Here is a 27472-nt window from a genome sequence, read left to right as displayed (position 1 = left end):
CCATGGTGGTTCACGCGTTGAGGTCTCTCAGATTGTTTTTTTCCGCCATCATAGTCTGACACAAGTTGCAGAGTTCCTTCTTTCTGGCTAACACCTTTAACTATACAAGTTTACATTTCATACTTCTTTCTTTCCTTTTCGATGGCTGTACCACCGCAAGATCTTCGGCAACAGCTTTCAAGGATTCATCGTCGACTACTTGTACCGTCTCGACAAACTTTGACTGCGGCCTACCTAGGCCTCAACAGGCCTCGGCCCTTCACATTATGGAACACAAACCCTTTAAATGTTGCTTTTCCTGTAATTGGAAGTTTCCCTGGAAGGAGTCGCACAAGGTCATGGAGGGAGCGTCCAGATGGTTTCCTGCCTGCAAGCCCCTGACTCCATCAGGCAGTCTGGCGCTTCTGCTACGGAGACGACACCCGGCAGCTGAAGCACCCACACTGCATTCCACACAAAGCACACCCCCATGGCTGACAGTCGATTGTTGAAGCACAATCGGCATCGAGGGGGAATGTCTTCAAAATCCCTGTCCTCTGGGCCATCACGATCGCCGCATTACAGGCCCCCAAAACAAACATTGAAAAATGTTCCTGACACCGGAAATTAACCTGATAAAACTTTGGGGTACCGGAGAACGTGCATCAAAAAAACGCTTCAATGGACCTTTCCAGTAGCTCAAAAATTCGAGCTTATTAAAAAACATGTCCTGGACACACTTCTCAAGTCCAAAACGTTGAAAAATGTAAAATCTTTGAGGCCCCTAGCCTCTGAATCCTCTATTTCAAAATCTAGGTCTCTTTCTCTTTCTTTCTCTCTCTTTCTGTTTCTCTTTCTCTCTCTTTCTCTCTCCAAGGGCACCCTTTCAGGGGCCATGCATCATAAATAAGCCACTACATCAGAGAGTATATCTACCCCTGTTCCCTCTGGTTTTCCAAGCTCCACCCAATGGGCCCCTGAAAAAATGTAACAAAATAATGCAAAGAATGTCATGTTTTGTAGCCTTCTTTGATCGCCACCCTGATCTACTTTCCAACCTCCAAAGGCCCTCACAAGGGGAGCCAGCTAAAGACCAACCTGCTCCCAAGAGCTCTTATTATATTGACACCCCAGGCTCGCAAGATCCTGGTTCACTAGGGGACCTATATGATACAGACCAGTATTATGATGGCAACAACAATGAGGTCTACATCATACAATCTCCGGACCACCATGACCAACCTGTGGCGGACTCCCCTGTGGATAATCAGCTACAGAACAATGAGCTCCTCCTCAAAGCTGCCGAACATTTCAAGATTGATACATAAGAGGCACAAGTGGACAAGGACTTTGTAGAAAACATCCTTGGGGATAAGAAGTCTGCAGCATAGTCCATCCATAAGAGCATTCAGCCTTCTCTACTCGCCCCCAACCTTACGAGGGCAGTTGTAATTGTAATTGTTTATTTTATAACGTGTTTAATAGCCAGAGGTGTCTAAGCGCGGACCCTGCAAGGTCTTGCTTCCAAGGCAAGCGTGTTGCCCCTGAGCTGTCCTCCTGGCCCCCTGTATTGAGAAAATGTTTAGATCAGCCGCCCTCTGACCTCTTATACATCAGGGGTCAATTAAAACTTGACTCATCGTTACTGCCATACGAAAGAGGATGGGCATGCCCTTGGCCTCTGCTAAGGCCCCTCCTGATAAGGAGAGCAAAATGGTATATACTCTGGGCAGGAAAGTAACTTCCACGGCTGTATACCAAGTAAGAATAGCTAATAACACCTCTCTCTTGGCAAGTTACAACTGCCATAAATGGGACAAAATGCTACAACAGATTGACTCTGTCCCAGAGCATTTTAAATCACAGCTCCTGAACATAGTGGCTGAGAGTAAGCAGGTGGCCAACTGCATCCTGCAAAATAATCTGGAGCAGCGATAATGCAGGCCATATAGTAGCAGAGGGTACTCTTGTTAAGCGCAGGGCATGGTTAAGACAATCCAGCTTAACCACTCGAGCCACCCTACTCAATATGCCAATTGAACCAAATTCCTTATTTGGGAAAGTGTTTGAGGACACACTGAAAAGTGCTAAAGAAGAGTACGACAACCTTAAGTCCCTGGGACAGCTAACTACCAAACCCTTTGTTTTAATACACGCCGATTTCGAAGGCAACATTTTCAACACTCCTCTAACTATAGTCAGGGTGGACAAACGTCATCTTGGGGTTCCTTGTAGGGGCAGACCTCCCAGCATAATTTTCGAAGGGGCCACAGAATCTAGGAGTAGAGGCAGAGCCTCCTCAACCAGAGGCTCCACTCCCCCAATGCAATGACGACCCACTCCAGGTCCCCTCCCATGCCTCTCCAGTAGGTCGCATTTCTCAATGTACCCGCGTATTGGAGGGGATCACCTCCGACAAGTGGGTACTATTCATTGAGGCTATTCTATAGAGCCCATCCAACCACCTGCCAAGACAGACATATTCAACGCAGCAGGAGCAACGCATTCTACTAGAAGAGGTCAAAACACTGCTGGAAATGGACGCTATTGATATTGTTCCGGCAGACATGGTAAACAAGGGTATCTATTCAACATACTTCCTTGTACCAAAGAAAGACCTTACAATGTACCCTGTCCTAGACCTGTGTCTTGCAAACACATATGTCAAGCCACAAAAGTTCTGCATGACAACGCTACAAGAAGTAATCCCCCTGTTAAACCAGGAGGACAACATGGCAACATTGGAAATGAAAGATGCATATTTACATATTTCAGTGTTTCCAGCACACAGAACATTCCTGCGCTTCAAAATAGCAAATCAACACTACCAGTTAAAGGTGCTCCCCTTTGGCATAGCCTCAGCTGCAAGGGTATTCACCAAGTAATTGGCGATAGTGGCGGTGCACTTGCACAGATAATCTATCCCAATGTACCCTTATCTGGATGACAGGCTGATAACAGCAGCATTCCCTCAAATGTGCAAGCAGAATACCTAAAGAACAAAAAACCTTCTGTTTCAATTGGGGTTTTCAATCAACGAGAAAAAAATCAAGCCTCGTTCCAAGCCAAACCAAGCAGCCCTGATCTTTCTGGAGTGGGTCCCTACACTGGCCTACTCCTCCTTTGAATGCCTGGTCTACCGGCTCTCTATCTCTCCTGGCACCTCTGACTGGCCACCTAGCCAGGTTGCCATCTTCCTCTGAGTGGGCTGACCTCTCTTCTTCTCTCCTTGCCTCTACCTCCCAACCTCTCCTCCTCTGAGACCTCAACATCCATATGGATGCTTCTAACCCCTCCTCTGGGCTCTTCCGATATATTTATATCTCCCTCTCTCTCTCTCTCTCTCTCTCTCTCTCTCTCTCTCCCTCTCTCCCTCTCTCCCTCTCTCCCTCTTCCCACCCCCGCACACCCATCAGCTGCTCTGACTGGGGGCCTGGCTACCCTCTGAACCTGAACACATACAATTTATACATGGAATAATTTATGATATAATTCAACAATTGTTAAAACATCAATTACACTTGTGTTTAAAACCTGGTAGTAAGAAGTCCCCTTAAAGTTCAGATGTATTAACATAATTAATGATCTATGCAAAATTTAGAGCAAGAAGTACTTTTACCAAGCAACCAGGCATCAGGTACAAGTTCCCTAAAAACCCACTCAGTCTCTACATTTAGTCAGCAGGTGTTTAAGTGTTTCTTGGTTGGTCTTAATAGCACAAAGGTGACATCCTCTCTCTGTTAGGTGATAATTGGTTTAGTAACACTGTGTGAGACTACACAACACTTATCTGCTTGGTATTAGGTAACCCACCTTTTGGTATAGTTCTGTTCTACACAAGTTAGTAGTGTGACTGAGCAGCAAGGCCTATCTCAAGAGGGGTAAATGTGAGCTGTAGAGCTGTAGCAATGAAAATCACAAATAAAAGTATCCAAGTAACACTTAGGCTCAAGGTTTCGGTTATAAATATTTATTTATTTAGCATCGATATTTAAATAAGCGTTATTTAAAAAGGGCAAGATATGTAACAATCAAATATACTTTAAAAAAGACTTTTTAGGATCAGCACAAGTTAGTGTATACTCTTTGGATATGCTTCTTACACAATTCCTACACCCGGATGTGACTTCATTCACAAGGAGTCATTTATATATCACTAGTTACACTTTGCAGATTCTGAGTCTGAAGAAAGGTTATACAGGTTCTCGGGGCATGTGAGTATACTTAAATCTTCCAATGAAGTCTAGACAAGTCTTTCCCAGCAATAACAGTCTAAGACAAGTTACCACCTATGAGGGACAAAAATAGCAAAGTCAATGGACTAGAGTCTGCAGGGAGTCAGGACAGTCAGGCTATGGAGCTGAGGGACTTCTTAAATAGCAAAGTCTTGCACAAAGTAGAGTTTTTCTAGAGATCACTTGTAGGGTCACATGCTGTTAAGCCTGTGAAAAGCAGAGTTAGAACCAACTTTAAAATTAAGCCAATGCAAGTCTCAACTGAGAAAAGCACAGCTCAAAAGACACTGATTAAGTACCCCAAGTCTAAACAGTACCTACGATTTGAAGAGTGGTCCAGCTGGATTCTGTCCTTTTGCAGCGGTGCAGACCCTGGGTTTCTGAGCCTCAGTCATGGGGACAAGAGGGAGGACGTCGGGTGGCTTCTGCTGTGGCAATTTGGAGGTCGTCTGCAGCTATGGGCTTTTTTCTAATCAGCTGCACTTCGCGGTTTCAGCGCTCGGTAAACAGCACAACCACGGATCTCGGATACCGGTTGGGCTTCCTTCAATCCTTGGTTCCTTCACTCTGGTGAAGGGGACTCAAGCTTGGGTCGTCCTGCTTCTGGAGGGTCCTTAGGAAACTCCTGGAGCTTCTGGCTGGATTTCAGACGTTGTACTCGACTACGGATTTCTCGACCCCTGGCACTCGGTTCCTGCATCAGCAAAGAAGTACAGCCTGTCTGGGAAGATGGTCCAGTGGAATTAGTCTCAGGGTTAGTTGGTCCCACTAACCCAAGGGAAGATGTCCCTTCCGGAGCTTCTCTTGTTGATTAGAAAAAAGAATTGCAACACAGCAGTAGGGCTTCAACAGGCAATTCAAAGGTCCTGGAGGATTCAGCAAGCTTTGTTCACGGTTTTTTCGTCCGGTGTTTCTCCCAGTGGTCGACTCTGCCTCTAGTCCCAAAACCCTCGCCTTTTAAGCAAGCTTCTCCCGTTCATACACAGCCTAGTCTGTCAATCACACAGCAGGGTGGCTGTCCTGAAGGACAGCCAGCCAGCTAATCAGGACTCGTTGCTTTCAGGCATTCCTAGAGACAAAGGACAGGGGAGTTTCGGTAACCTCCCTAACATCCTGCCTTTCCAGACACACTGGAGCCAAAGGCGGGCTTCAGGGCTGAAGCTTGCCAAAGGCAAAATATACTAAGGGCTCAAATCTGGATGAACGCGCAGAGTAAAACCCAAGAAAGACCTCTTACACAGAAAATGGCAAAAAAAAAGAAGACCGGGCCATTTTGACAAAATGGTCATGGGTGATATACTGCAGCTGAGAATTCAGCCTGCTGTAGAAACGCACAATGATAGGAACATTAAACCACTGCCATTAGCCATTTAAAGTAGTGAGGGTTACATTCAAATGTTACATGAGAGAGTAGGATAAGGGGCTACTAACCCCCCCAGCATTCAACATAAAATGGGGTGTGCTGGACGTACTGTTAGGCAGAATTGCATGCAGTACCTTCTGGGAACACCACACACAATTAGGACTACAGGTGTAAGCAAAAACCAACCTTTGGTATAAGTCTGTACCACACACTTTTTGGTAGCGAACTGAGCAGCCAGGCTTATCTCAAGTGGGAATGTGATCAGTAAAGGAAATTACACAGAAGTATCACAATCACAGTGATTCAAGTAGACACTTACAGTCAAGGTTTCTTGGTAAAAAATACTTAAACATTTATTTACACAATCATTTAGAAAACATTCACTAATAGAAATCAACTCAATATTAAACACCAATATACTACAGTACAAAACTCTTAGTTGTAGGGACAGTTGGAGCGCCACTGAAAAAGGAGCCAAATGGCACTTCACTTATTTTAAATAGGAATAAAAAGGCAGAATATTGTACAATGGGTTAGAAAACACTTCTTTTAGATAATGCAAAGGTTCAATGTACCAGGAGGGTCAGTTCAATTCAATAGGCCAGGGCAAAGTCAATAGTCTAGTGTAATACGACAGCACAGTTCTGGTAGAGATGGAGAAGTCTTTGTAAAAGTTCCAAGAAGTAGTTTAGACGAAAGATGATATGTTGGGTCACAAGCTGATTAGGCCTGCAAGTTGGGAAAGTTTCACAAACTTTCACAGCGAGAGTTAGGATCTCTCAACTGGATGGCACAGTACCTTCAAGTGAAGCAAAAAGATGTAGCTGAAGACGTTGGTTCCTGGCAGTTCCTGCAGATCTCTGTTCCTGAGCCTCAGTCGTGGGGACAAGAGGGAGGATTCGGGGGGGGACTCTTGCACTGGACGGGATCGTCTTCGGAGCAAACAAAATGGAGTCACCTTGGTTCAGTAGCCGTTGCTTCAAGACACAAACTGGTTTCCCTCTCCCTGGCTAAACCTTAACCAGTATTGAGAATGGTATCCAGGTGTCTTCTGAGCTGATTGGTCCCACCAACTCAAAGGAAGAAGCCGTCCTTGAAGGAGCTTCTCTGTTGAATGAAGATCTGGTGATTCGGAGGTGCAGCAGGGCTTCACCGGGCAAACCAACGGTCCAGTGGTTGCAGAAGCCGTCCTCTTCCAGCTTGTCTTCGGTTCTTTCGTTCCAGTGGTTGACTCTGCTTTCCAGTCCTGGAAACTCGCATTTTAAACAGTTTTCTCCCAATTGATTCCAGCCTAGCTGTTGAGTGACAGCAGGGTGACTGTCCTTGTTGGACAGTCAGCCAGCCAATCACGCCAGAGTGCATTTGGGTCTCCTAGGAGACCAAGCACAGGGAGTTTCGGACAGCTCCCTCTCTTCCTGCCCACCCCAGACACTCGGACGCCATGGGCACGTACAAAGGGATGAAACCTGTTTTGGTGCGCAGAGTTAACACCAGAGGGACCTTTCCACAAAGAAATGGTGAAAAAGGAAGACCAGAGTTTGTTTCTACAGAGGGGTCTTGGGCACCATATTGAAAAACATGGCGGCCCCGATTTCTAGCTATCGGTGTTTGTGATCGGGAAATATCATGGTAGTTCGTTATAAAACCACTGCCACCAGCCATTTCAATAGGAAAGGGTAGCTTTTGACAGCTACAAGATTGTTTAGACATAGGGGATACTAAGTAACCCCTCCAGCACTCTATAGGAAGATAGTGTGTGCTGGGTCTATGAATTTAAAAAGACTAGTAAAGTCAATTTAACTTTACATTCTCTGTGGAACAGTAGTTCATCCCAGAGAAGGCATTTAAACCTTGGGAAGTCCAAAGGACACCCCTGTGCCACTGCACTAAAGGCGCTGTGTGACACACCAATAAAAAGATGATGCCTATGGCGTTATCTAAAACTCCATAACTAAAGAACAAAAGAGTAAAACACACATCAAAATACATGAGTGGGAAAAAAGGCTCACACTGTCTCCAGGGGGGAAAAAACAAGTCCTCAAAATACAGCAAAGTTGCTGGGGGTCTCTAGGGTGAAGAAAGCACATTTCTGAGAATTCTCCCTAACACCTACTAAGAGAAAAGGTAAGTAAAGTCAATTTCACTTTACTATTCTTGGGAACAGTAGTTCACACAAGAAAAGGTATTTAAACCTTATGAAAAATCTAAACGATTTCTCTATGACACTGCACAGGGAGTAAAATACCCTTCCATCTACTTTCTATTAGAATGGCGAAACAGTTTCTAAGGAAGGAAAGAAAGATGTTGGATATACTTTTCAGAATGGCTGAACATTTCTAAGGTAAGTAATAACCTTCTCCAGCACGGGGTCTGGCAGGGATTCACATGCTCATGAATATTCCATGTTGTCAGGCCGGGAATACTCGGTAAAAGAAAAAACAGTTTTGCTTTCACTTACAAACTCTCTTTCTCATATAAACCAATCACTGAGCTCTGGGTCATACTGCCCCCAGCCATTGATTGCCCTCTCCCTAAGCCACTCTGGCAGCCATCTTCAAATTTTTACTGCACATTCAGGTTTTGGGAGTTCTCGGGTTTTGCTCTGAGAATTTTTCTAAGTAGCTGCGCTTTTCTTGTTAAAAAGTTCCCATTTTTTTCAATTAGAGCCAGTGTGCTCTTTCGTTCCTTTGACCGGCAAGCAGGTATCAGTTTGTTGGCGTCTTTCATCTCCCCTCAAGGGCAAGAATCGTCAAGAGTTTCATTGTAGAATCCAGAAGGCCATCGGGCCTACACCACCTGCCGGGCCATGTTGGTGGAGAAGGATGGAGGTTCTCTCGAGCTCTGCTCCAGCTGCGTATTGAGGAATGTGTTTTTGGAGGACAAACACTCCCAGTGCCTCTACTGTCTCCATCCAGATAACAAGGAAGCAGATTGCGAAATCTGCCTAGGATTCACCAAACGCACCATCACAGTAGATTAGCGGCGTGGCTCAACGAGAAAACACTGGAGAAAAAGGATGCCAGTCCTGAGCCCGGCTCCGACCCCTCAGGATGCAAAAAAGTGGGGGGCAGTGGAGGCCTCTACCGTGCTCCAGGGCACGGATATTTCTTCTTTGGACAAAGAGGACATGGTGTCTGTTCACATGGTCCTGGAGGATGTGGGGAATGATGGCGATGGCGGAAACACTGAGGATGATGATGATGGAAGAATTGTAGAGGAGGACGATGACTGCAGAGCCGCTGACGATGTAGGCTCTGGGCCCAGCAAGCCTACTCCCCCTCCACCTCCCAGGGACGTATCGCTGGACATCCTGTTAACTCTCCACACACTGGTGTCCGAGATCCAAAGGAGGATGCTGACGGCACTAGTCACCCGCCAGGGAAGAAGCGGAAACTGGCATCCCCCGCCTCATCATCAACTACCTCACATGTCCCCCACCCCCTCCTAGGGATATAGGGACGGACACTGCACTGCGGGACAAAGTGGGATCGTTCCACTCCATGGTCACCAGTGCGTCTGCGCTCTTCCAGCTGACGCCAGAAGAGACCAAGAAGGAAGGTTCCATTTACCAGTGCCGAGAGGTGAAGAGGAAGACCATTCTGGCAGTGCCTCTCCTGGACGATGTTTTGGATGAGGGCCTGGCGCTGATGAGGAATCCCGCCTCAGCCCTGGCAAAAAAGAGACAGGCTGGAAAAGAAATACCGGGTGCCTGAGTCTGCACCCAAGTGCCTGCCATCGCAGGCCTCCCCGGACTCTGTGGTCTCAGCGGCAGCGAGGAAGAAGTCCTCAAATCCATAGTCTTCAGCCTCAGTTCCCCTAGACAGTGAGGGGAAGAAGTTGGACGCCATGGGTAGGAATGTGATATACCGTGGTAACAACGGACAGCAAATGCTTTTGCGATCCTGACCAGATACGAAAGGGAGCAGTGGTATAAGATGGCCACGCTGCTGGAATTTCTCCCCTACGACAAGCAGGTTGAGGCGCTGGAGATCTGTCAGGTGGGTGAGGTTGCATTGGACCATGCCATCATGGTGGCCCTGGACGTCACGGACACAGGGTTCCGACAGTTGGGCAACAGTGTCTGCCTCCGTCATTGTGGTTGGTTGAAAGCCACCACCTTTCGGCAGAAAGTTCAGAGGAGGGTCCTGGACAGGCTGTTCGGGGACAATCTCTTTGGGAAGGTCGTTGACGAATCGTTGCAAGCCATCAAGACCAACACAGAGATGACACGTACCCTTGGCACACTTCAGCAACATCGCCCTTCCTTTCGTGCCTCAGCAGGAAAATCCGGAAGATCATTCAAAGGTTTCAGCCGGGGGATCATCCTCGTACCTTCAACTCTCCTGTTCCACGACTCAGGAGGCCTACAAGGGTTGTACCAAGGCCTTCAGAGGTGGCTGCCGTCGTCGTCGCTCCCAAGGTGGCACGCAGGCCCCGAAGCAGTGCTGAACTGGCCAGGATGTGGGGCCCCCACCCATGCACCCCCGTGGGAGGCCAGTTGGTAGGCTTCATCAGTGAGTGGGAAAAGTTCTCCACTGACCAATGGGTGCTGGACTCTTTCGCCCACGGACACACTCTAGAGTCCCAGCAGAAGTGTCTGCGGATACCACCGGTGGCCCGGCAGGAGCAGCACATCCCTCAGCTCCTGCAGGAAGTGTGCGCCATGCTCGAGGCCCTTTCTTGACCTGCGCCGTCTAAACAAGTTCTTCAAGTCCCAAAAATTCAGGATGGTCACGTTGAAACACGTGCTTGGCCAACTGGAGCAAGGGGACTTCCTGTCGTTGCTGGATCTAGAGGACACTTATTTCCTCGTCCCCATTCATGAAAAGCATAGGAAGTTCCTGTGCTTCATTGTACAGGGTAAGCACTACCAATTCAAGGCCCTCCCTTTCGGACTGAAGTCAGCTTCCAGGGTGTTTACGAAGTGCCTGGCACCAGTGGCGGCACATCTGTTGGCAAGGGATACATGTGTACCTCTACCTCGACTGCTGGCTCATCCGGGCCAAGTCAAGGGAAATCAATGTCGAACACACAGACAGGATCATCCGGCTGCAGGCGGATCCTGGGTTCTCGGTGAACTATCCAAAGACCTGCTTGATTCCATCGCAGAAAGTGCTGTTCTTGTGGTCCAGGCTCAACATGGTAATTCTGGGCCATTCTGGGCAAGGTGCAACAGCTGTTGGCACTGAAGACCACCACGGTAAGGACCATCAAGTCACTGCTCGGTATGATGTCGTTGTGCATTTACCTGATCTGGCTCCGCAGGTTGCGGATCCGACCCCTTCAGAAGTTCCTGGATGCTCGGTGGGTCCAGGTGTCCGGAAACTTCGCAGACCAGATTGTTCTCGACGAGGAGTTTGGACGAGCGATAAGGTGGTGTGGCGTGCGCTCCGGCATCACCAGGGCTTCTTGCTCCTGAAAAGGGCACCAAAACCACAGCGCTGAATCCAGCCACAAATAAACTCTTGCCTGGAGCCTTCTCCGTTGATCACTGCTGCAAAATCCCTTCCAAAGTCCTGTCTTCCGTCTTCATGACAAAGGAATCCATCAACCAGGTTTTTGACTGCAGATCCTTAAGTCTTTCTGCTGTAAGTCTCCTTCTGTGCTGAGGTACTGTATTGGCCGGGGTATTTACTTACCTTAAGCCTATGTGATTTCTGTGAAGCTTTTGGAGTGTTTTTGTTGATTGGGAGTCCTCAGTTTTTCTGAAGTTCTACCCAACTTCATCAAAACCATTCAACGGACACTACAAAACTCCACTCTTAGTATAAGGCTGTATCACCTGAGCTTGTGGTAGCGTAGACAGAGCAGCCAGCCTTATCTTAGGAGGGAGAGAGGGCTGTAGACCGGTACAAAGAATCTATAACACACAAATGAATCAATAGAAACACTGAAATCCAGAAGTATTATAAAAATATAAAGGATTATTTTAAATACAATTAGGCCAAGTTAAGTCTTGGGGTAGGTACTGGTCAAAATCATAAACACATTGTAGAAAAGCACAACACAATGCTTGAAGACACACAGACCAAAGCATATAACATTATTTGGAACACCTAACAGTAGTTCTAATGAAGTCAAACCTTTTTAAACACATTCAATATAGGACACACCTATTCTTGTGGAATAAACCAAATGGCTACTTTCAGATTACATTCAGTGATACCAGAGTAGTAGACACTAACAGTTGTACCGTGATGCTCAGCACGAAGTCACACAACTGGACAATATACATTTTGTGAAAAGTGGAAAACTTATTCTAGGTACAGTAAAAACCTATAACTACTTTTGTGATAATCATTATACTAGGTGAGTAAAACCTAAGGAGGTAATATTCAATTACAGGTGCTTTTGAGATCCGTGGAACACAGATCGAGATAAGCAGTAACTCTGGTAACTTATTTTAGGTTGGCACACAGCTAACGCAAGGTAAGAAAAAGCACATATACTTTTTGAAGGAGCTATTCCGCAAACATTTTTTTCGAGAACTCGGCATACCTCTTGTTATATACTTCGATAATTTCGTCTTCTACACCTCCGACCCCGTGGTCGGACTTTAAAAAGTGCAGGGACTGTAAGTCTAAGATGTCCATCACGGACCCGCACCGTATCTGCTTGTGATGTCTGGGTGAGAGCCGCGAGACCGACGACTGCTCGAAGTGCCAGTCGTTGACTGCCAAAGCCTTGCAGGAGCATAAGGGGAAGTTGCAGGTAGGTCGGTATCCAAACCCCATAAATCCAAGAAGTCTTCTGGTCTTTCACCCAAGACCTGAGGGGTGACTCTCCCCATCGAAGGGAGTCCAGGGGATCTCGGACCCAGAGTGATTCTCGCCACTTGACCTCCTCGTCAAGGCACTCCCGGAAGCAGCGTCACCGGTCGCCTTCACCGTCCTCGTCGGATGATGGCTCCGCGAGGAAAGTGGCTTGCCCCACTAAGTCCTCTACTCCGGAGGAGTGCAAGGCATTCAGGGAGAACATTTGGAGATGTTTCAATTTCAGGGCACTGCCCCGTCCGCGCCTTCGGTTGAAGCTGGCAGGGAACGGTCTTGGTCCGACTTTCACGTGCCTTCGGGCCTGGGCGGTCGGCGCAATAAACATTGGGAACTGTTGAGGTCCCGTTTGGACAAGGCTCCGATAGATCGCCAGAGATCTGCCAGATCCAGGTCGAGGTCGCCTCCGGCGAGACCGTCCAAGTCTGGGAAGGTGTCGAGGAAGATGTCGACCTCCGTCAGCGCTGTGCCCATCGAGTGCCGCTGTCGGGGCCTTGCCAGGCCCTCTGAGCCTTTGGTGCCATTGTCGATGCTGAAGCTATCGGCGTCCTCAACACCATCGGGACCTAGAGGTTTTAATTTGCCGGTGGAGGTCTCTAGAGCCGTGGAACCTCTGAGAAATGCTCTGTCTAAGACTGAGGCCCCCTGTTGACTCCAGGTCTACTCCTGTACCTAGGAGGGAGTTCTTTCACTCTCTACAATCTGAGGATGAGGAGAGGTCTGATGTGGAGTTGGAGCCTTTTGATGCTCCTGGTGATGCTCCTGACATGGTTTTCTCTGAGGACAGTCAATTGGAGGATCTGCGTCAGTCTTTACATCATGCCAGTGGCCTGGACACATCTCCTGAAATGGAGTTTGGCAGGCCAGAGACTGGGGCTCATGCTGAGCCCTCGTATAGGAGGTTGATGTCTAGGGTTACGGAGTACCTGGGGTGGTCTGGCCCTCCAGTTGAATTCAATCAGGATGACTTGACTGACATTTTAGATCAGGGTCTGTCCATTGATAGTGTTGCCTTTTCATGTAGTGTTACAGAAAAGGGTGGCTGCTGCTTGGAACACCCTGGAGTCTCTTCTGGCGGTCCACAAGTCGTTGACTAAGAAATACAGCCCATGCTGTAGTGACACCAGCTACCTATCCACTCGCCCTACTCCTGTGTTTGGTGGTTCAGACGGCCACGGCCACCTTGAGGCAGGCGGCGTACCCTACCATCCTTCCAGATAGGGACGACAAGCAATTTGATGGATGGGCACGCAAGGTCTTTTTGGCTGGGAGTATGGCCCTTAAATCGGCCAACTCCACATGTGCCTTGGCCAAATTCTCACACACTCTATGTAATTGTCTCTCTGGCAGCTGAGCATATTCTCGAAGGGGAAGAAAGGGATGGGTTCCTTGCTATTATGCAGGATGGCAAGGATGCCATGTGTGAATCCCTTCAGGCTGGGTTGGACACTGTAGACAGTGTCAGCCGGTCCATGACTGCAAGCACCTTGATGCGCAGGTTTGCGTGGTTGCGGAAGTCGGGATTTGCACCGGATGTGCAGGCCTGTCTTCTCAACATGCCCTTTGACGGCTCTCATTTGTTTGGCAGCAGGGCTGACGAGAGCCTTGAGAGGTTGCAGAACTCCAAAGCAGCTGCTAAGTCTTTGGGCGCAGCTGTGTGTTAACCTCCACCTTTTCGTCCTAGGGAACAGCAGTGGAGGGGCTCCTTTCTTTACTACTCCTCTTTTGATAGAGCGAGGGGAGCAGCCAGTCAAAGGGGCCACCGTAGGGGGCCTCGCGGTGAACGGGGAGCAAGTGCCAAAGCCGCTCAAGCAGCTGCCTCTTTGCCTTCATGCGCTGCTGCAGCCGCTCCGAAACAGCTATGAGGCCAGGTCTCATTGTTTGCCGGTTGGGGGCAGACTGTCTCAGCATCTCAAAGAGTGGCGAGCCATTACTTCAAATGCATGGGTTCTGGAAACAATATCCCACGGCTACTGCCTACCCTTCATGAATCGTCCTCACAACAAGAAGGTTGGCTATAAACGACTGGGGCAAGAGATTCTGGACCCACAGTGAACTGCAACCGAAACACGTGTCGACAGACAGACACATATCCCCTATATTTACATAGAGGGACACATCTGTAAAAACAGTTTAAATATAGTGTATATTTTGGCATGGTGACAACAGGCACCATTATGAAGTTTAGTTGTTTGGTATGAATATGCTATGTATGAGTTATGAATGAAGTTTGAGTGGTGGAAAAAGTTGTGTGAACATTTTTGTGACCCATAATATGAACTGTCAGTGACTTAAAAATGAAATAATTTGTATTGGTAAAAATTGTGATTATATACATTTACTATCTTGTCATCATTTATCTATTGGTCCATTGTCTTTCTTTAATGAGTTTCAGTTGAGCCAGAACGTGGTACTTCCTGCTTTCTATCCTCCTGTTCATTCTGGTAAGGAAGAGGAGAGACTCCATAGGTTGGACCCTAGGAGAGCTTTGAGCTTTTATATTTCTATTATGTCCAGGGTCAGAGTGGACAACCAACTTTTTGTGGGATACACTGGACACCGATTGGGCCAGGCTGTTACCAAACAGACCTTGTACAGGTGGATTATCCTCACCATTGCTGAATGTTACCGATTGGCTGGCAAGGACCCTCCTGAGGGTTTGCGGGCTCACTCCACCAGGGGCGTAGCTACTACGGGGAGTTCCTGTTTAAAACATTTGTGATGCTGCAACGTGGTCTTCCATCCACACCTTTGTCGAGCATTACTCCCTGGATACTTTCCATGGTCAACATATGGCCTTTGGTAAAGCAGAGCTCTATTCTGCCATCTGATTGGGTATATCCAAATTCTTCTCCCTCCTTCGTTCACTGATACTGCTTTGGGAGTCTGTCAAAGATGTGGAATACGTTGGAGGGCACAATCCATTTGAAGAACAAGTTACATATCAACTGGTAACGTTCTTTCGACTGGATGTTCCTCCAACTTATTCCACATCGCCCTCCCAGCCTGCCCCTCTGAAGAATTTCCTATGCTATTGCAGCTTGCGTTGCCACAAGGCTAAGTGCAGTCATGGAGGCTTGGTGTGCGGTTATGGCACATGTAGTGGAGGGAAAAAACATGAATAGAGCCTACAGGCGCTGTGCGTCCTACTTAAAACATCTGATGACATCACCCTCAACGGAGGCCTTCGAGGGACATCGACCCGACGCCATTGACGCAGGACGCCCTCTGCCGAAAAATTTCCAAAGCAGCACAGCTGTGGTAATTACATGTGTGTAATATGTATACACTTGTGTATATGCGCGTTATAAATGCCATATCATATATCAAACATGTCAAAGATGTGGAATAAGTTGGAGGAACATCCAGTCGAAAGAACATTACCAGTTGGTAAGTAACTTGTTCTTTTGGGGAAGAGGCACAACCAATACACAGGAGAGTAAAATAACCTTATATCTACTTTTCAGAATGGCAGAACATTTCTTTTTTTTATAACTCTGTTTATTGAATGTAAACATGACAACGTAAAAGCAGATGTTAAGCATAGACATACATCAGAAAAAGAAACAAGGCAATATCAACAGCGGCAAGGGCACTGCAGGGCCTGGGGCCATGAGATGGTTGCGAGACAAATACATGTTGGGAGCATAGGTTATAGCTTACGTCCGCAAGTCAAGGGAGGGGGAAGGAATGGGGGGAAGGTGGGGAGGGAGAGATGGGAGGGGGTGGATTTCATTGAGCATCGAGCCATTTACACCATATATTTTCAAATTTACAGGGGCAACCCCGCGCATTATAGATCCGGCGTTCTGAAGCTGCACATCTGTCCAGTTCATTGCTCCAGTGGTTCAGACACAGTGGGTCTATAGAGCCCCCGTTAGTCGCGATAAGTCTTTTGCCCGCCCCCAGCGCAACCGCCAAGAACATTTTCCCATATTTTGTCAAGTCCACTTCTCCCCAGATGCCCAGAAATGCCATTTTGGGATCTTTAGGAATTGGCGTCGCCAGGACAGTGGAGATCGTATTGATACAGTCCCCCCAGAAAACTTGTAGCACTTGACAGTCCCAGATCATATTGTAGAAGTTGGCCGGCTCAGTTTTGCATCTAATACATGTCCCATCCTCAGATCCCCCCCCATCTGGCCATGGCAGTGTGTGAATAATAAGAGTGATGAAGGATTCTCAGTTGTATTAGTCTGAGCTTGGTTTCTATCCCAATTTCTCTAGGGGACATTAATGCATCTATCCAGTCTTCAGGTTCCAGCTCACCTAAGTCTCTTTCCCATCTTTCTTTGAGCCCGTCGAGTTGTGTGGCCCGAAGAAGTTGAGGGCCTGATAGAGGGTAGAGGTGACCTTGGAGGGAATACGCTGCGGGAGGACGACAGTCTCAATAGGAGAGCATGGGGGTATATTTGTTGTGTCAGGGAACTAGTGTGGATGGCGTGGGCCAGCTGCGCGTGCCGAAAACGGTCCATAGGTGCTAAGCCGAATTGCTCTTGCATGGTCTCAAAGTCTAGGAGTTGACCTCGCTGGATCACATGTGCTAGTGTATTTATCCCTTTTGCTCCCCAGTGTTCAAAAGAGCCCATTTTCACTATCTCCGGATGGTGCGCATTCTGCCATATGGGTTGGGATAGTGTTGGTTTCCCTTTCCAGCCGACCAGTTTGTGTGTGTCCCGCCATGCACGGCGGATATGATGCGTTATTTTCGGTAACGTCGGGAGTTGATTGTTGGTGGCATACAGGATCTGCAGTGGGGTTATTGGGGACATGGTCTCTATTTCAATATGGATATGTGGCAGTGTGGGGTCTGCGTGTACCCATTCATTTACCACCCCGATCTGTGTCGCAAGGTAGTAAGTACGAATGCAGGGTAGACCGATGCCCCCCTCCCATACTGATCTGTGGAGCGTGTTAAGGGAAATTCTGGGCTGTTTCCCTCCCCATAGCAGTGTGCAAAGGTTCTTGTCAATAAGCATGAAAGTTTCCCGGGGGATGGTGAGCGGGGCGTTTTGGAGAACATACAGAAGTCTGGGGAGGGTCATCATTTTGAATACTGCGGCTATACCTATTAGCGATGGGGGGAGTGATTGCCAGTGGGAGACATCCCTATTAAACCGTTCTATTACTGGCTGAAGGTTGAGTTGGAGGAACCTTTCTAGTGTCGGGTCAAGCCGTATGCCCAGATATTTAAATTCCCCGATACAGACATGGTATGGGCAGGCATCAGGGATCGCAGACTTGCCGCCTTGGATCGGGAAGTAAATGGTTTTGGCCTCATTCACCTTTAGACCCGCAAAGTTTTGATACTCCTTAAGGATAAGGGAGACAGTTGGGCATGAGGTGCTCGGGTTGCTAAGGTATATAAAGCGGTCATCCGCGTAGAGCGAGAGTTGGTCCTCTCCTCCCCCCGGCCAGGCAAATCCGGACCAATTCTTGTACGCAGCAGAACATTTCTAAGGTAAGTATAAACCAACCTTATATATACTTTCCAGAAAGGTTAGAACATACTTTCTTATAATGTGAAGACAGTTTAAATCCTCTAATGGAATCTAGGTAAGCCTTTCCCAGCAGTAAAAGTGTTCAACAAATTACAATCTGTCAGTGGACAAGCAATGCCAAAGTCAATAGATGTAGAACAGTGCCTTTAAGGAGCCAAGCCAGCCAAAGTAAATTGGACTACGTCACTAGTTCTGATGGACTTCTTTGGATAAAGTATTTCACAAACTAAGATTGTTGAGGAAAATCGCTGGAGAAACACAAGCTGTTAAGCCTGTGTAAAGGGAGTTGAGCTCAACTCCAAAGGTTAAACAAGTGCCCTTCTCAAGTGAGAAAGCACGACTTATGGCAGTAAGGTAAGTACCACAAATCCCCACAGTACCTCCTGGTTTGAAGTGAATGTTCCAGCTGGATTCCTCCTTGCTTACAGCCACGCAGGCACTTGTTCTTGTGCCTCAGTCGTGGGGACAAGATGGAGGACTACTGGCGGGCTATTCAGCAGCTCTTTGTGGTTTCAGGGCCTTTCAAATAGCACTGATGAAGAGTGAATATCGCTGGTCGGCTTCTCGTCGTTAAAAAGGTCCAGCACTCTGGTGAAGGGAGTTTTCAGACTTCAATTGTGTCTCTGGAGTTCCAGCAGGATTAGCACAAAGTTTCAGTGCGATTCGGAAGACTGTGCACCTGTGAATTGGTGTCCCCTCCCAGAAGTAATGCTGTTGGCTTTGCTTAACTATTTCTTCCAGAATATTAGTGTGTAAGTTCACCACTTGGGTCTTGCTTCCCCCGGCCCGCTGGATAGCCTGTCTTAACTAAGTCTGCCTTGGGCTTTACCTACTTAGAATAACTTTGAGTCATTCACAATGTGTAACATTGGGTTTTGCTTTCCGTGGTCTGTTTTATACAGATGCTAAAACAGTCTTAGGTTTATACCTACCTTTAAATTGATGATGGCTCCTTTATAAAGTATATGGGTTTTACTTACCTTGGTCTGCCTTGCGCCATCCTAAAATAGGTTAGAAAGGTACTGCTTACCTTAGTCTGTGTTCGACTGACCTGAAAAACAAGTATAATAGTAAAACATAAGGTTTTACCTGCCTAAAATAGTGGTGTGCCATCCTTAAAGACGTATTCTGTAAGTGTAGCTGACCTCGGTCTGTCTGGTGCAATCCTAAATTAGTTTAAAGAGTTCCTGCTTACCTTACTATGTGTTACACGGAGCTGTAAAGCAACTGTTATTGTATATTACACCAAAAGGTCTTACACACCTATTATAACTCTGTTATCCTGAATGAGGTTATAGGTTTCTACTGTTCCTTGAATGAGTGTTCCATTATTCAGAAAAGTATTCTTGAGGGTTGGTTTACTAGGTGATTCCTTAACTGGGTGTCACTGCACAACCACTACGGTCTACTATCCTTGTGTCACTGAAAGTAATCATAATGTAATTTATGGTTTTACTCCCATGAATAGGTGTGTCCTTTACTAAATATGTTTGATAAGGTCTAACTTGCCTAGAAATACTGTTTGTTTTCTGAACAAGGTTTATGCTTTGGTCTGTTTACCTTCAAGCATTGTGTTTTTATATTGTGTTTATCTTTCTATGACCACGTACTTGCCCTTAGTTGGACTTCAGAAAAACTGTCCTAACCGTATGGGAAAAAAAGTCGTACTGCAAAAAGAATGGGAAAACCAGCCTTTTCTGCACTACTCTTTAAGGGAGGCATCAATGATGCCATAGATTTATATGGAGACCCCTAAACCCTTTCTGGTAGTCTTAAGAACTGAGCAGCTCCCCCAAAAACAAAATGGGTTAAGTCAGGGCATGAGGTTGCAGCCTGTTATCCTTGACAATACTTTTTCAAATATGCTAATGTTCCTGTTGGACAGATGGGGAAAGCTGAACAAAATAAAGATTTCATAGCAAACCATGTTTTCGACTCCATGCAGAATTTCAATAGGTCTAATTTTTACATGTATACTGGCTGGGATTTCCATAGTTTATTCCCCCCCTCCTCCCCCCATTGGTAGAGCCTTGTGTTGTACTGTTGATGAATTATATTCAGTAAATCCATATTTAATGGAAATGAAGTGGCACACTAATGCCAAAAGTTAGACTAACGAAAGATGTTTCTTTGCTTGACCAGTATATTTAACATTTTCATTTTGAATAGGACAACAGAAGCCCAAGCCGGAAAAGGAAACTTGATGATGGGGACTGCCATTCTTCATCTGAGACTTTTTCAGAATCTGGCGATGAAGTAAATATTTGTGTATTCCCCTTATGTCCAGACTTGTTAATTTTCAAAGCGTATGAACATCACCAGCCCATTATATGGTATTGGTGGACATGTTATAATATGTTTTTGATGTTATTACTCTAAGATTATTTACCCCAACAATTTTTTTAGTACTACTTACTAACTGTGCAGCCATGCATACATGTTTAATTGTACAACCAGGATAGAAAGATATTCAAGGTATTTATCCCTCCCCTTGCATGCTCTACTGCAATTTGTTTCCCATGTATCAGAATTGCAAAACTCGTGGGTGCTGTAGAACCAGTAGCTCAAGAGCAGGAAAAGTTTGTATGTAATTGTTTATGCTGTTAGTGCTGAGGAGGTATGTGCCAATTAGGCAAGATTGTATGCAGTGCCCTTTGGGTGCACTACAACAACCCTGACCTCCTGGCAATAGAAACCCAACATTTGGTATAAGTCTGCACTACACCGGTTGGTAGCGCGTGGAGCAGCCAGGCGTATCTCAAGAGGGGTCAATGTGAGCTGTAGGGGAGTTGCACACAGGTTCTCAGTGACAAGAATTCAAATAAACTCTTACACACAAGGTTTCTTGATAAAACAATTAATATATTTATCAGTCAGTTAGAATAAGCCTTATTTAGAAGGGAGCAATATAAAACGCCACATAAATATACTTCAGAAATACACACTCTTAGTTATCTAAATCAGTAAATACCCATTTGTATTGACACACAGGCACTACCTACATCCTCGGGTGACTTCAATAGCTAGGGTGCTGTTGGCATTAATATATTACTGTTGCATTTAGAATATTCTTGGGATTAGTGTTAAAGAGAAGAAAGTTCAGAATGAAACAAGTATTCACACAGTTATTCTCAAGCAGGTAAGTACTTCCAATACAACCCCCCCCCCTCCCAATGCAAAGTCAGTTAACCTGTTCCTGGAAGGAAGGCAGAACACATAAGCAGAAGGGAGAAGAGTCATTCAGGAAGCCTAGGCCAGCCAATGTTAGTTAGCAAAAGTCAAGGTGAACTGAAGCACTTCTTGCAGATAAGTAGAAAGTCTCTTCCATTGTCTATAAAGTCTTCGTAGAATAGAAGCAATCAAAGTAGGGACACAAGCTGATAATGCTTGTGAAGTAAAGAAGCTGGCAGCAACTCTACACATGAAACCAAGCAAATCTCCAATGAGGACAAGTGGCTACACAGAGGACAATTGGCTACACAAGAGGTAAGTTCTCTTTCTCTTAGACTTTACAGTACCTTTAGGTTGAAGAAAAAGTGCAGCACATGACTTCTGTTCCTGTGCAGCTCTACAGATCTTGCTGTTCCTGGGCCTCAGTAGTGGGGACAAGAGGGAGGACTCCTGCACTGCAATTGGACGGTCACTGTTCGCAACCGGCAAACTTCAAACAAGTGGCTGTTCGGTGTTTCAGCTCCTCGCGTCTACTGCAACACAGCGGATCCTGGCTGTTGAGATGGGCTTTCCTTGCTTCTGGGGTCCCGCACTCTGTTGAGGGGGCTCAGGCTAGGTCAGTCCTGCTTCCTGGGAGTCCAGAGGATCTTCCTGGAGCTCCTGGCCAGCTTAAATGCAAAACGCACACAGACTGGTGTTCCTCTCCCTGGCTATCTGGTTCCAGCAGCGACTGCAGTGGATACTCGACCAGCCTTGAGAGGATGTCCAGGTGGCTTACTTTGGAGTTGACTGGTCCCACCAACTCAAAGGGTGAAGTTGTCCTTGCAGGAACTTCTGTCGATACACAGCACAGCAGCAGTGCTTCACCGGGCAAACCAACGATCCAGGAGTTGCAGCAGGTGTCCTCTTCAAGTTCTTCATCGGATTCCTTCGTCCAGTAGTCGACTCTGCCTTCGAAGCCAAAAAGCCTCAACTTTTATGCAGCTTGCTCCCATTTACTCCAGCCTAGCTGTCTCACCCAGCAGAGTGGCTGTCCTTATCGGGCAGCCAGCCGGCCAATCACCTAAGAGTGCATTCCTATCTCCTAGGAGACTAAGCACAGGGAGTTTGGGCCACCTCCCTCGCTTCCTGCCCCGCCAGACACCCTGGAGCCAGAGGCAGGCTTCACTTGTGAATACCGCCAAAGACAAAATTAACAAAGGGACCAAACCTGGTTTAGCGTGCAGAGTAAATCTCAAGAAGGACCTTTCCACAAAGAAATTGAGAAAAAAGAAGACGGGGGCCATTTTGACAAAAATGGCACCCATGGGTGCTTAACCATGGCTGCGAACGCAGCCTGCGGTAAAATCCCATAATGGTAGTACAAGGTAAACCACTGCCACCAGCCATTCGGTGAGGAAAGGGTAACAAAAATTGTTACATGAGAAGCTAGACAAAGGGGATACTAAGTAACCCCTCCAGCACCCTATTGTAAGATAGTGTGTGCTGGGTCTACAAAGTTACACATGTAAGTAAAGTCAATTTCAGTTTACTGCTCTCGGAAACAGTATTTCATCCCAGAGACGGTATTTAAACCTTTGGAAAATCTGAAAGACTTCCCTGTGTCACTGCACTGAAGGTGCTGTGTGACACAATGTAAAAGATGATGCCTATGGAGTTCGTCAGACTCCACAACCAAAAGAAACAGTGTACAAAATCACATTAAAACACACGAGAGAGTGGGAAAAAGGGTTGCACGCTCTCCAGGCTAAAAAAAAATCAACTCCTCAAAATCCAGCAAAATTGCTGGGGTCTCTAAGGTAGAGGGAATTTGCACATTTCTGAGAATTCACCCTAACAGTGCTATACTCTGTTTTCTATGATTAAACACGTTCCTCAGTGTAGAGATTAAAGATGACCAGCTTGTAGATCCCTGAAGGTCTCTACTAGCTTCCTGTAAAATGCTAATACTTGGTGAAGCATGAAGTTTACTCACAAACCCACATAAGGCTGCATTTAGTAATGTTACTTCGAAGGGATTGTGTCCTCCAACGTATTCCTTATCTTTGATATACGTTTCCAGCTTGCTGGCATCGGAAATTTTTTCTGTAGAGGGCGCTGCGCGTCGACGTCCGCTGAGTCGATGTCCCTCGACGGCCACCGTATCGGCGTCAACGTCACCATGCCCATAAATAGACACGCGCTGCGTCCGTTGCTCAGTTCCGTTTTTCTGCGCTTCGTGGGGCCTCGGAACGTCGTTGCTCAGTTCAGTCAGGTTTATCTAACTCTATTTCTACTCGAATATACCTTATCGTTCTCGATGCCTTCTTCATCAGAGCCGCCGACGCCGTGATTCGGCTTCAAGAAGTGTCGAGACTGCGGTAAAAAAATCTCAATAACGGATCCACACAGGGTCTGTTTATGGTGTTTGGGGTCCGAGCACCATTGTTCGGAGTGTGAGGACTGCATTTCCATGACGGTGAAAGCCCTGAAGGAGCAAAAGGGGAAGCTCGAGAGAGGTAAGTCAGCCAAATCCTCCTCGAAGGTTTCGTCGGCCGAATCGAGACATTCGTCTCCTCGCCGTCGAAAACACTCCCATTCCAGATCTCGAAGCAGCTCCCACCATTCGTCGAGATCGAGACACTCAAAAAAGAGACGTCGAAGGTCCCACTCCTAGTCGTCTTCGGTGTCCCCAGAAAGAGTTTCCTGTCCCACCAAACACAGTTCTCAAGCTGAGTGGGAGGAATTCAGAAAGAAAATGTTTAAGCGTCTTCGAGAACGCGGCCTCGACACCCTCGAAGACAGCTGAGGGTGATACACCGGGTGAAAAACCCAAAAAATCAAAACGCCGCGAGTCGCAGTACCCAGCGAAACATTCCACTCGAGAGCGCCATGAGCCATCGGGTAAGAAGGCGCCGTCTTCGCCGTCGTCGAGGGTTCCTTCGACGCTGTCGTCGAAGATTCCTTCGACGCACGGGTCGGCGCCATCGACGCCGTTGTCGAAGGGTTCCTCGACGCATCGGTCGATCGGCTCGACGCCGACGAAAGAGCGGACCAAGGCTCCACAGCCAACAGTGTTTTCAAGGGCCTCCGGCACGACGCCGAGACAGTCGTCGATGCCCTAAAGTAGGATCCCGATCCTCTCGAATTCTTCGAGGCCCCTTCCCGTTTTTTCGACGCCATTTTTGGCGCCTTCGAGGCCAGTTACATCGGCGTCGATGACTTCGACATTTTCTCGTCCAATAACGACGAGTTTGGCTCCTTCAGCCCTAGAAATGGGCTTTACTCCATTTCAGAGATCAGAATACCCTGGTCTTTCTTCAATTTATGAAGAAAGAGAAGACTCTGACCAAGAAACTTTTGGTTTACAAAGATCCTCACTGCCTGCTGCAGAGGATTTCACCTCTGAAGAAAGTATGCTGAAGGAACTGCAAGACTCACTTCATGAGGCCAGTGGACTTGACACTTCCACAGAAGTGGAATTTGTAAAGCCAGACCCAGGGGAACATGCCTAAACACCATATAGAACCCTGGTGGCAAGAATAATTGAGTTTATGGGCTGGTCTGCGCCTTCACCTGTTTTCCAACAGGATGATCTAACGGATATATTGGACAAAGGTCCACAGGAGGACCCGGTGGTCCCCTTCCATGCAGCCCTGCAAAGAAAAATTGCATCCAATTGGGAGACTCCCAAAGTCATCCCAGCAGTCAATAAAAGACTGTCGACAAAGTATAGGGTAGCGGCTGCTGACCCTGAATACCTGTCAAAACACCCGACCCCAGAGAGCCTGGTGGTTCAAGTGGCAACTTCACCCAGCAGTAGGACTGCTTACCCTACTGTCCCACAGGACAGGGATGACAAGAGGTACGACTCTATGGCAAAGAAAGTCTTCTCTGCCTGTAGTATGGCGTTGAAGTCCATCAATGCCACCTGTACGCTCGCCAGGTTCAGTCACACATTATGGGAGTGTGCTTCATCAGCGGCTGACTGCATAACCGATGGAGAGGAGAAGGAAGCCTTCCTTAACATCATTCAAGATGGCAAGGATGCCATGTGTGAGTCTCTTCAAACTGGCATCGATTCCGCTGACAGTATCAGCAGGGCCATGGCGGCTAGTACAACAATCCGCAGGCATGCGTGGTTGCGAAAGGCTAGCTTTGCTCCAGATGTACAGGCCAGACATTTGAATATGCCCTTTGACAGCTCTTCGTTATTCGGAAAAAAGGCTGATGACAGTCTGGAAAAGTTACAGACTTCCAAGGCAGCAGCAAAATCTTTAGGAGCTGCTATCCGCCAGACTCCTTTTCGCCCCTAAGGAACCTCTGGCAGAGGAAAGTCCTTTCGCCATTATTCCGCATTCGGAAAAGGCAGAGGACAGCTGGCTCAAAGAGGCCAAAGGAGATCCACCCGAGGTGGACGGGTCAAAGGTACTAAGACCGCAGCAGGTGCCTCTTTACCCTCGGCATCTGCATCAGCCGCCCCCAAACCACTCTGAGGCCTTCGCACACAAGACACCTGTGGGGGCAGGTTAACTCAACCTCTGACGGAATGGCAGGCTATAACGTCAGATGCTTGGGCGTTGGAGACAGTTGCCCAAGTTTACTGCCTACCTTTTCTACACATCACTCAGAGTCATCCACCGGGGGAACAGCTCCCGAAAAGTTCCAGATCCGCTCCTCTTGCAGGAAATGATGGACCTGCTAGAGAAAGGTGCCATAGAACCGGTACCTGTAGCGGACAGGAACAAGGGCTGGTACTCCCCCCTACTTTCTCATACCAAAGAAGGACGGAGGACTGAGACCCATCCTGGACTTAAGAGAATTGAACAAGTTCCTCAGGGAGGACAAGTTCAAGATGGTAACTCTCTCTCAGATCCTTCAGGCCCTCCAGCTCCAGGACTGGCTGGTATCTCTGGACCTTCAGGATGCTTATTTCCATGTGCCAATCCATCTCAAGCACAGGAAATACCTGAGGTTCGCAATTGGCAACTCTCATTATGAATTTCGAGTTCTGCCATTTGGGCTGACCTCCGCCCCGAGGGTCTTCACCAAGCTGATGTCGGTAGTGGCGGCGAGTCTAAGGAGGGAAGGGATCCACGTCTATCCCTACCTGGACGATTGGCTGATCAGGGCCGTATCTTCGGAACAGGCCCGGACCCAGCTAGATTATGTCTGCCTCTTCCTTCACAGACTGGGCTTCTCCCTCAATTTAAAGAAGTCACAGATGATACCATCTCAGAGACCAGAAAAACCACGAAATGTCGGTTCAAACAAACATTATTGTATTGAAGTATTATCATTCATACCACAATTCAAAGTTACATATAGCATGTTAAGTTAGTAGTTTGCAAAAATGTATACCATTGGTTTAGACAGAGAAACAAGGGTTGGTGAAGGGGAGGATTGAGTGGGTTCAGAAAACATCACAAAAATCACAAAAATGAAAAACAAACATGTATGGAGAAAGAAAATAGAAAAGTACCCATTAGTTCAGTTATAAAATTAAGGAGATTCCTGATTTAAAAAAACTAAAAAACACATTTGAGAATCTGCTTACCCAATGCAATTGCGAAACATAGCCCTGATTTGACAAAGGCTCGTGGGAGCCGAAACACGTTATCAAGTAGAGGGCTTCTTTCTTTATATATAGCTACGACTGATACAGTTCATGCTATTAAACAACCTTTACCATTGGCGCTGTGTCCTGGAGTCTTTTGTGGTTTTTCTGTTTTTTTTGGACGGTATGGGCTTAATATCCATCCTAATCCAGTGACCAGCGACAAACAAACACGAATCAGTGAACCTACTTTTTTCAACACGTAGTAAACAGGGATTGTAAGGAGTCGCCTGCGTGAGCAACTTTGCAAATAAGCCCTACAAGTTCTACCATCTCAGTGACTCCAGTTCATTGGAGCGGTCCTGGACACTTCCCTGGGAAAAGCCTCGCCACCAGAGGTGAGGGCTCAAGATATTCTACAGATGTTCACCAAGTTTCAAAATGCCCAACGTCTCCCAGCCTTCGACTTTTTGAGGTTGCTAGGCCTCATGGCATCCTGCATCTTCCTTGTGCCAGAGGCTCGCCTGAGAATGAGATCTCTTCAGTGGGCACTGAGAAGTCAGTGGTCACAATTCTCAGGGAGAATGTCAGACCTCCTCCGGATTCCGGACAAGGTAGCCCACGACCTTCAGTGGTGGACCTATTCGGAGAACATCTTGAAAGGAGAACTGTTTTGGCAACCATGGCCGGAGATAACAGTAGTCGCAGATGCCTCGCTCACAGGGTGGGGAGCCCATGCCAACGACTTGACCATCAGCGGTCGTTGGTCTCCATCGGAGTCCAGACTACATATCAACCTATTAGAGCTGAGAGCGATCACACTAGCGCTGAAAGCTTTCCTGCCATCAGTACAGGGGAGAAATGTCCTGATAATGACAGACAACACGGTGGCCATGCACTACCTCAACAAAAGAGGA

The 27472-nt window shown here is 47.1% G+C and overlaps 1 protein-coding gene across 5 annotated transcripts in view; it reads left to right on the top strand.

The window, feature by feature from the left end:
- The window catches only part of FAM133B (family with sequence similarity 133 member B), a 646308-nt gene that overhangs the window by 382646 nt on the left and 236190 nt on the right, over positions 1 to 27472 (top strand). For all 5 annotated transcript variants that reach the window (XM_069648451.1, XM_069648450.1, XM_069648453.1 and 2 more), the window contains one exon: positions 20018 to 20104. In XM_069648451.1, the coding sequence (XP_069504552.1) occupies positions 20018 to 20104 (87 nt within the window). The remainder of the gene's footprint in view (positions 1 to 20017; positions 20105 to 27472) is intronic.

This window comes from Ambystoma mexicanum, chromosome 2q, assembly GCF_040938575.1.
Source record: "Ambystoma mexicanum isolate Mex_15411 chromosome 2q, UKY_AmexF1_1, whole genome shotgun sequence".
Lineage (NCBI taxonomy): Eukaryota > Metazoa > Chordata > Amphibia > Caudata > Ambystomatidae > Ambystoma > Ambystoma mexicanum.
Note: the sequence above shows the minus strand (reverse complement) of the source record. Positions and strands in the feature narration are given on the sequence as shown.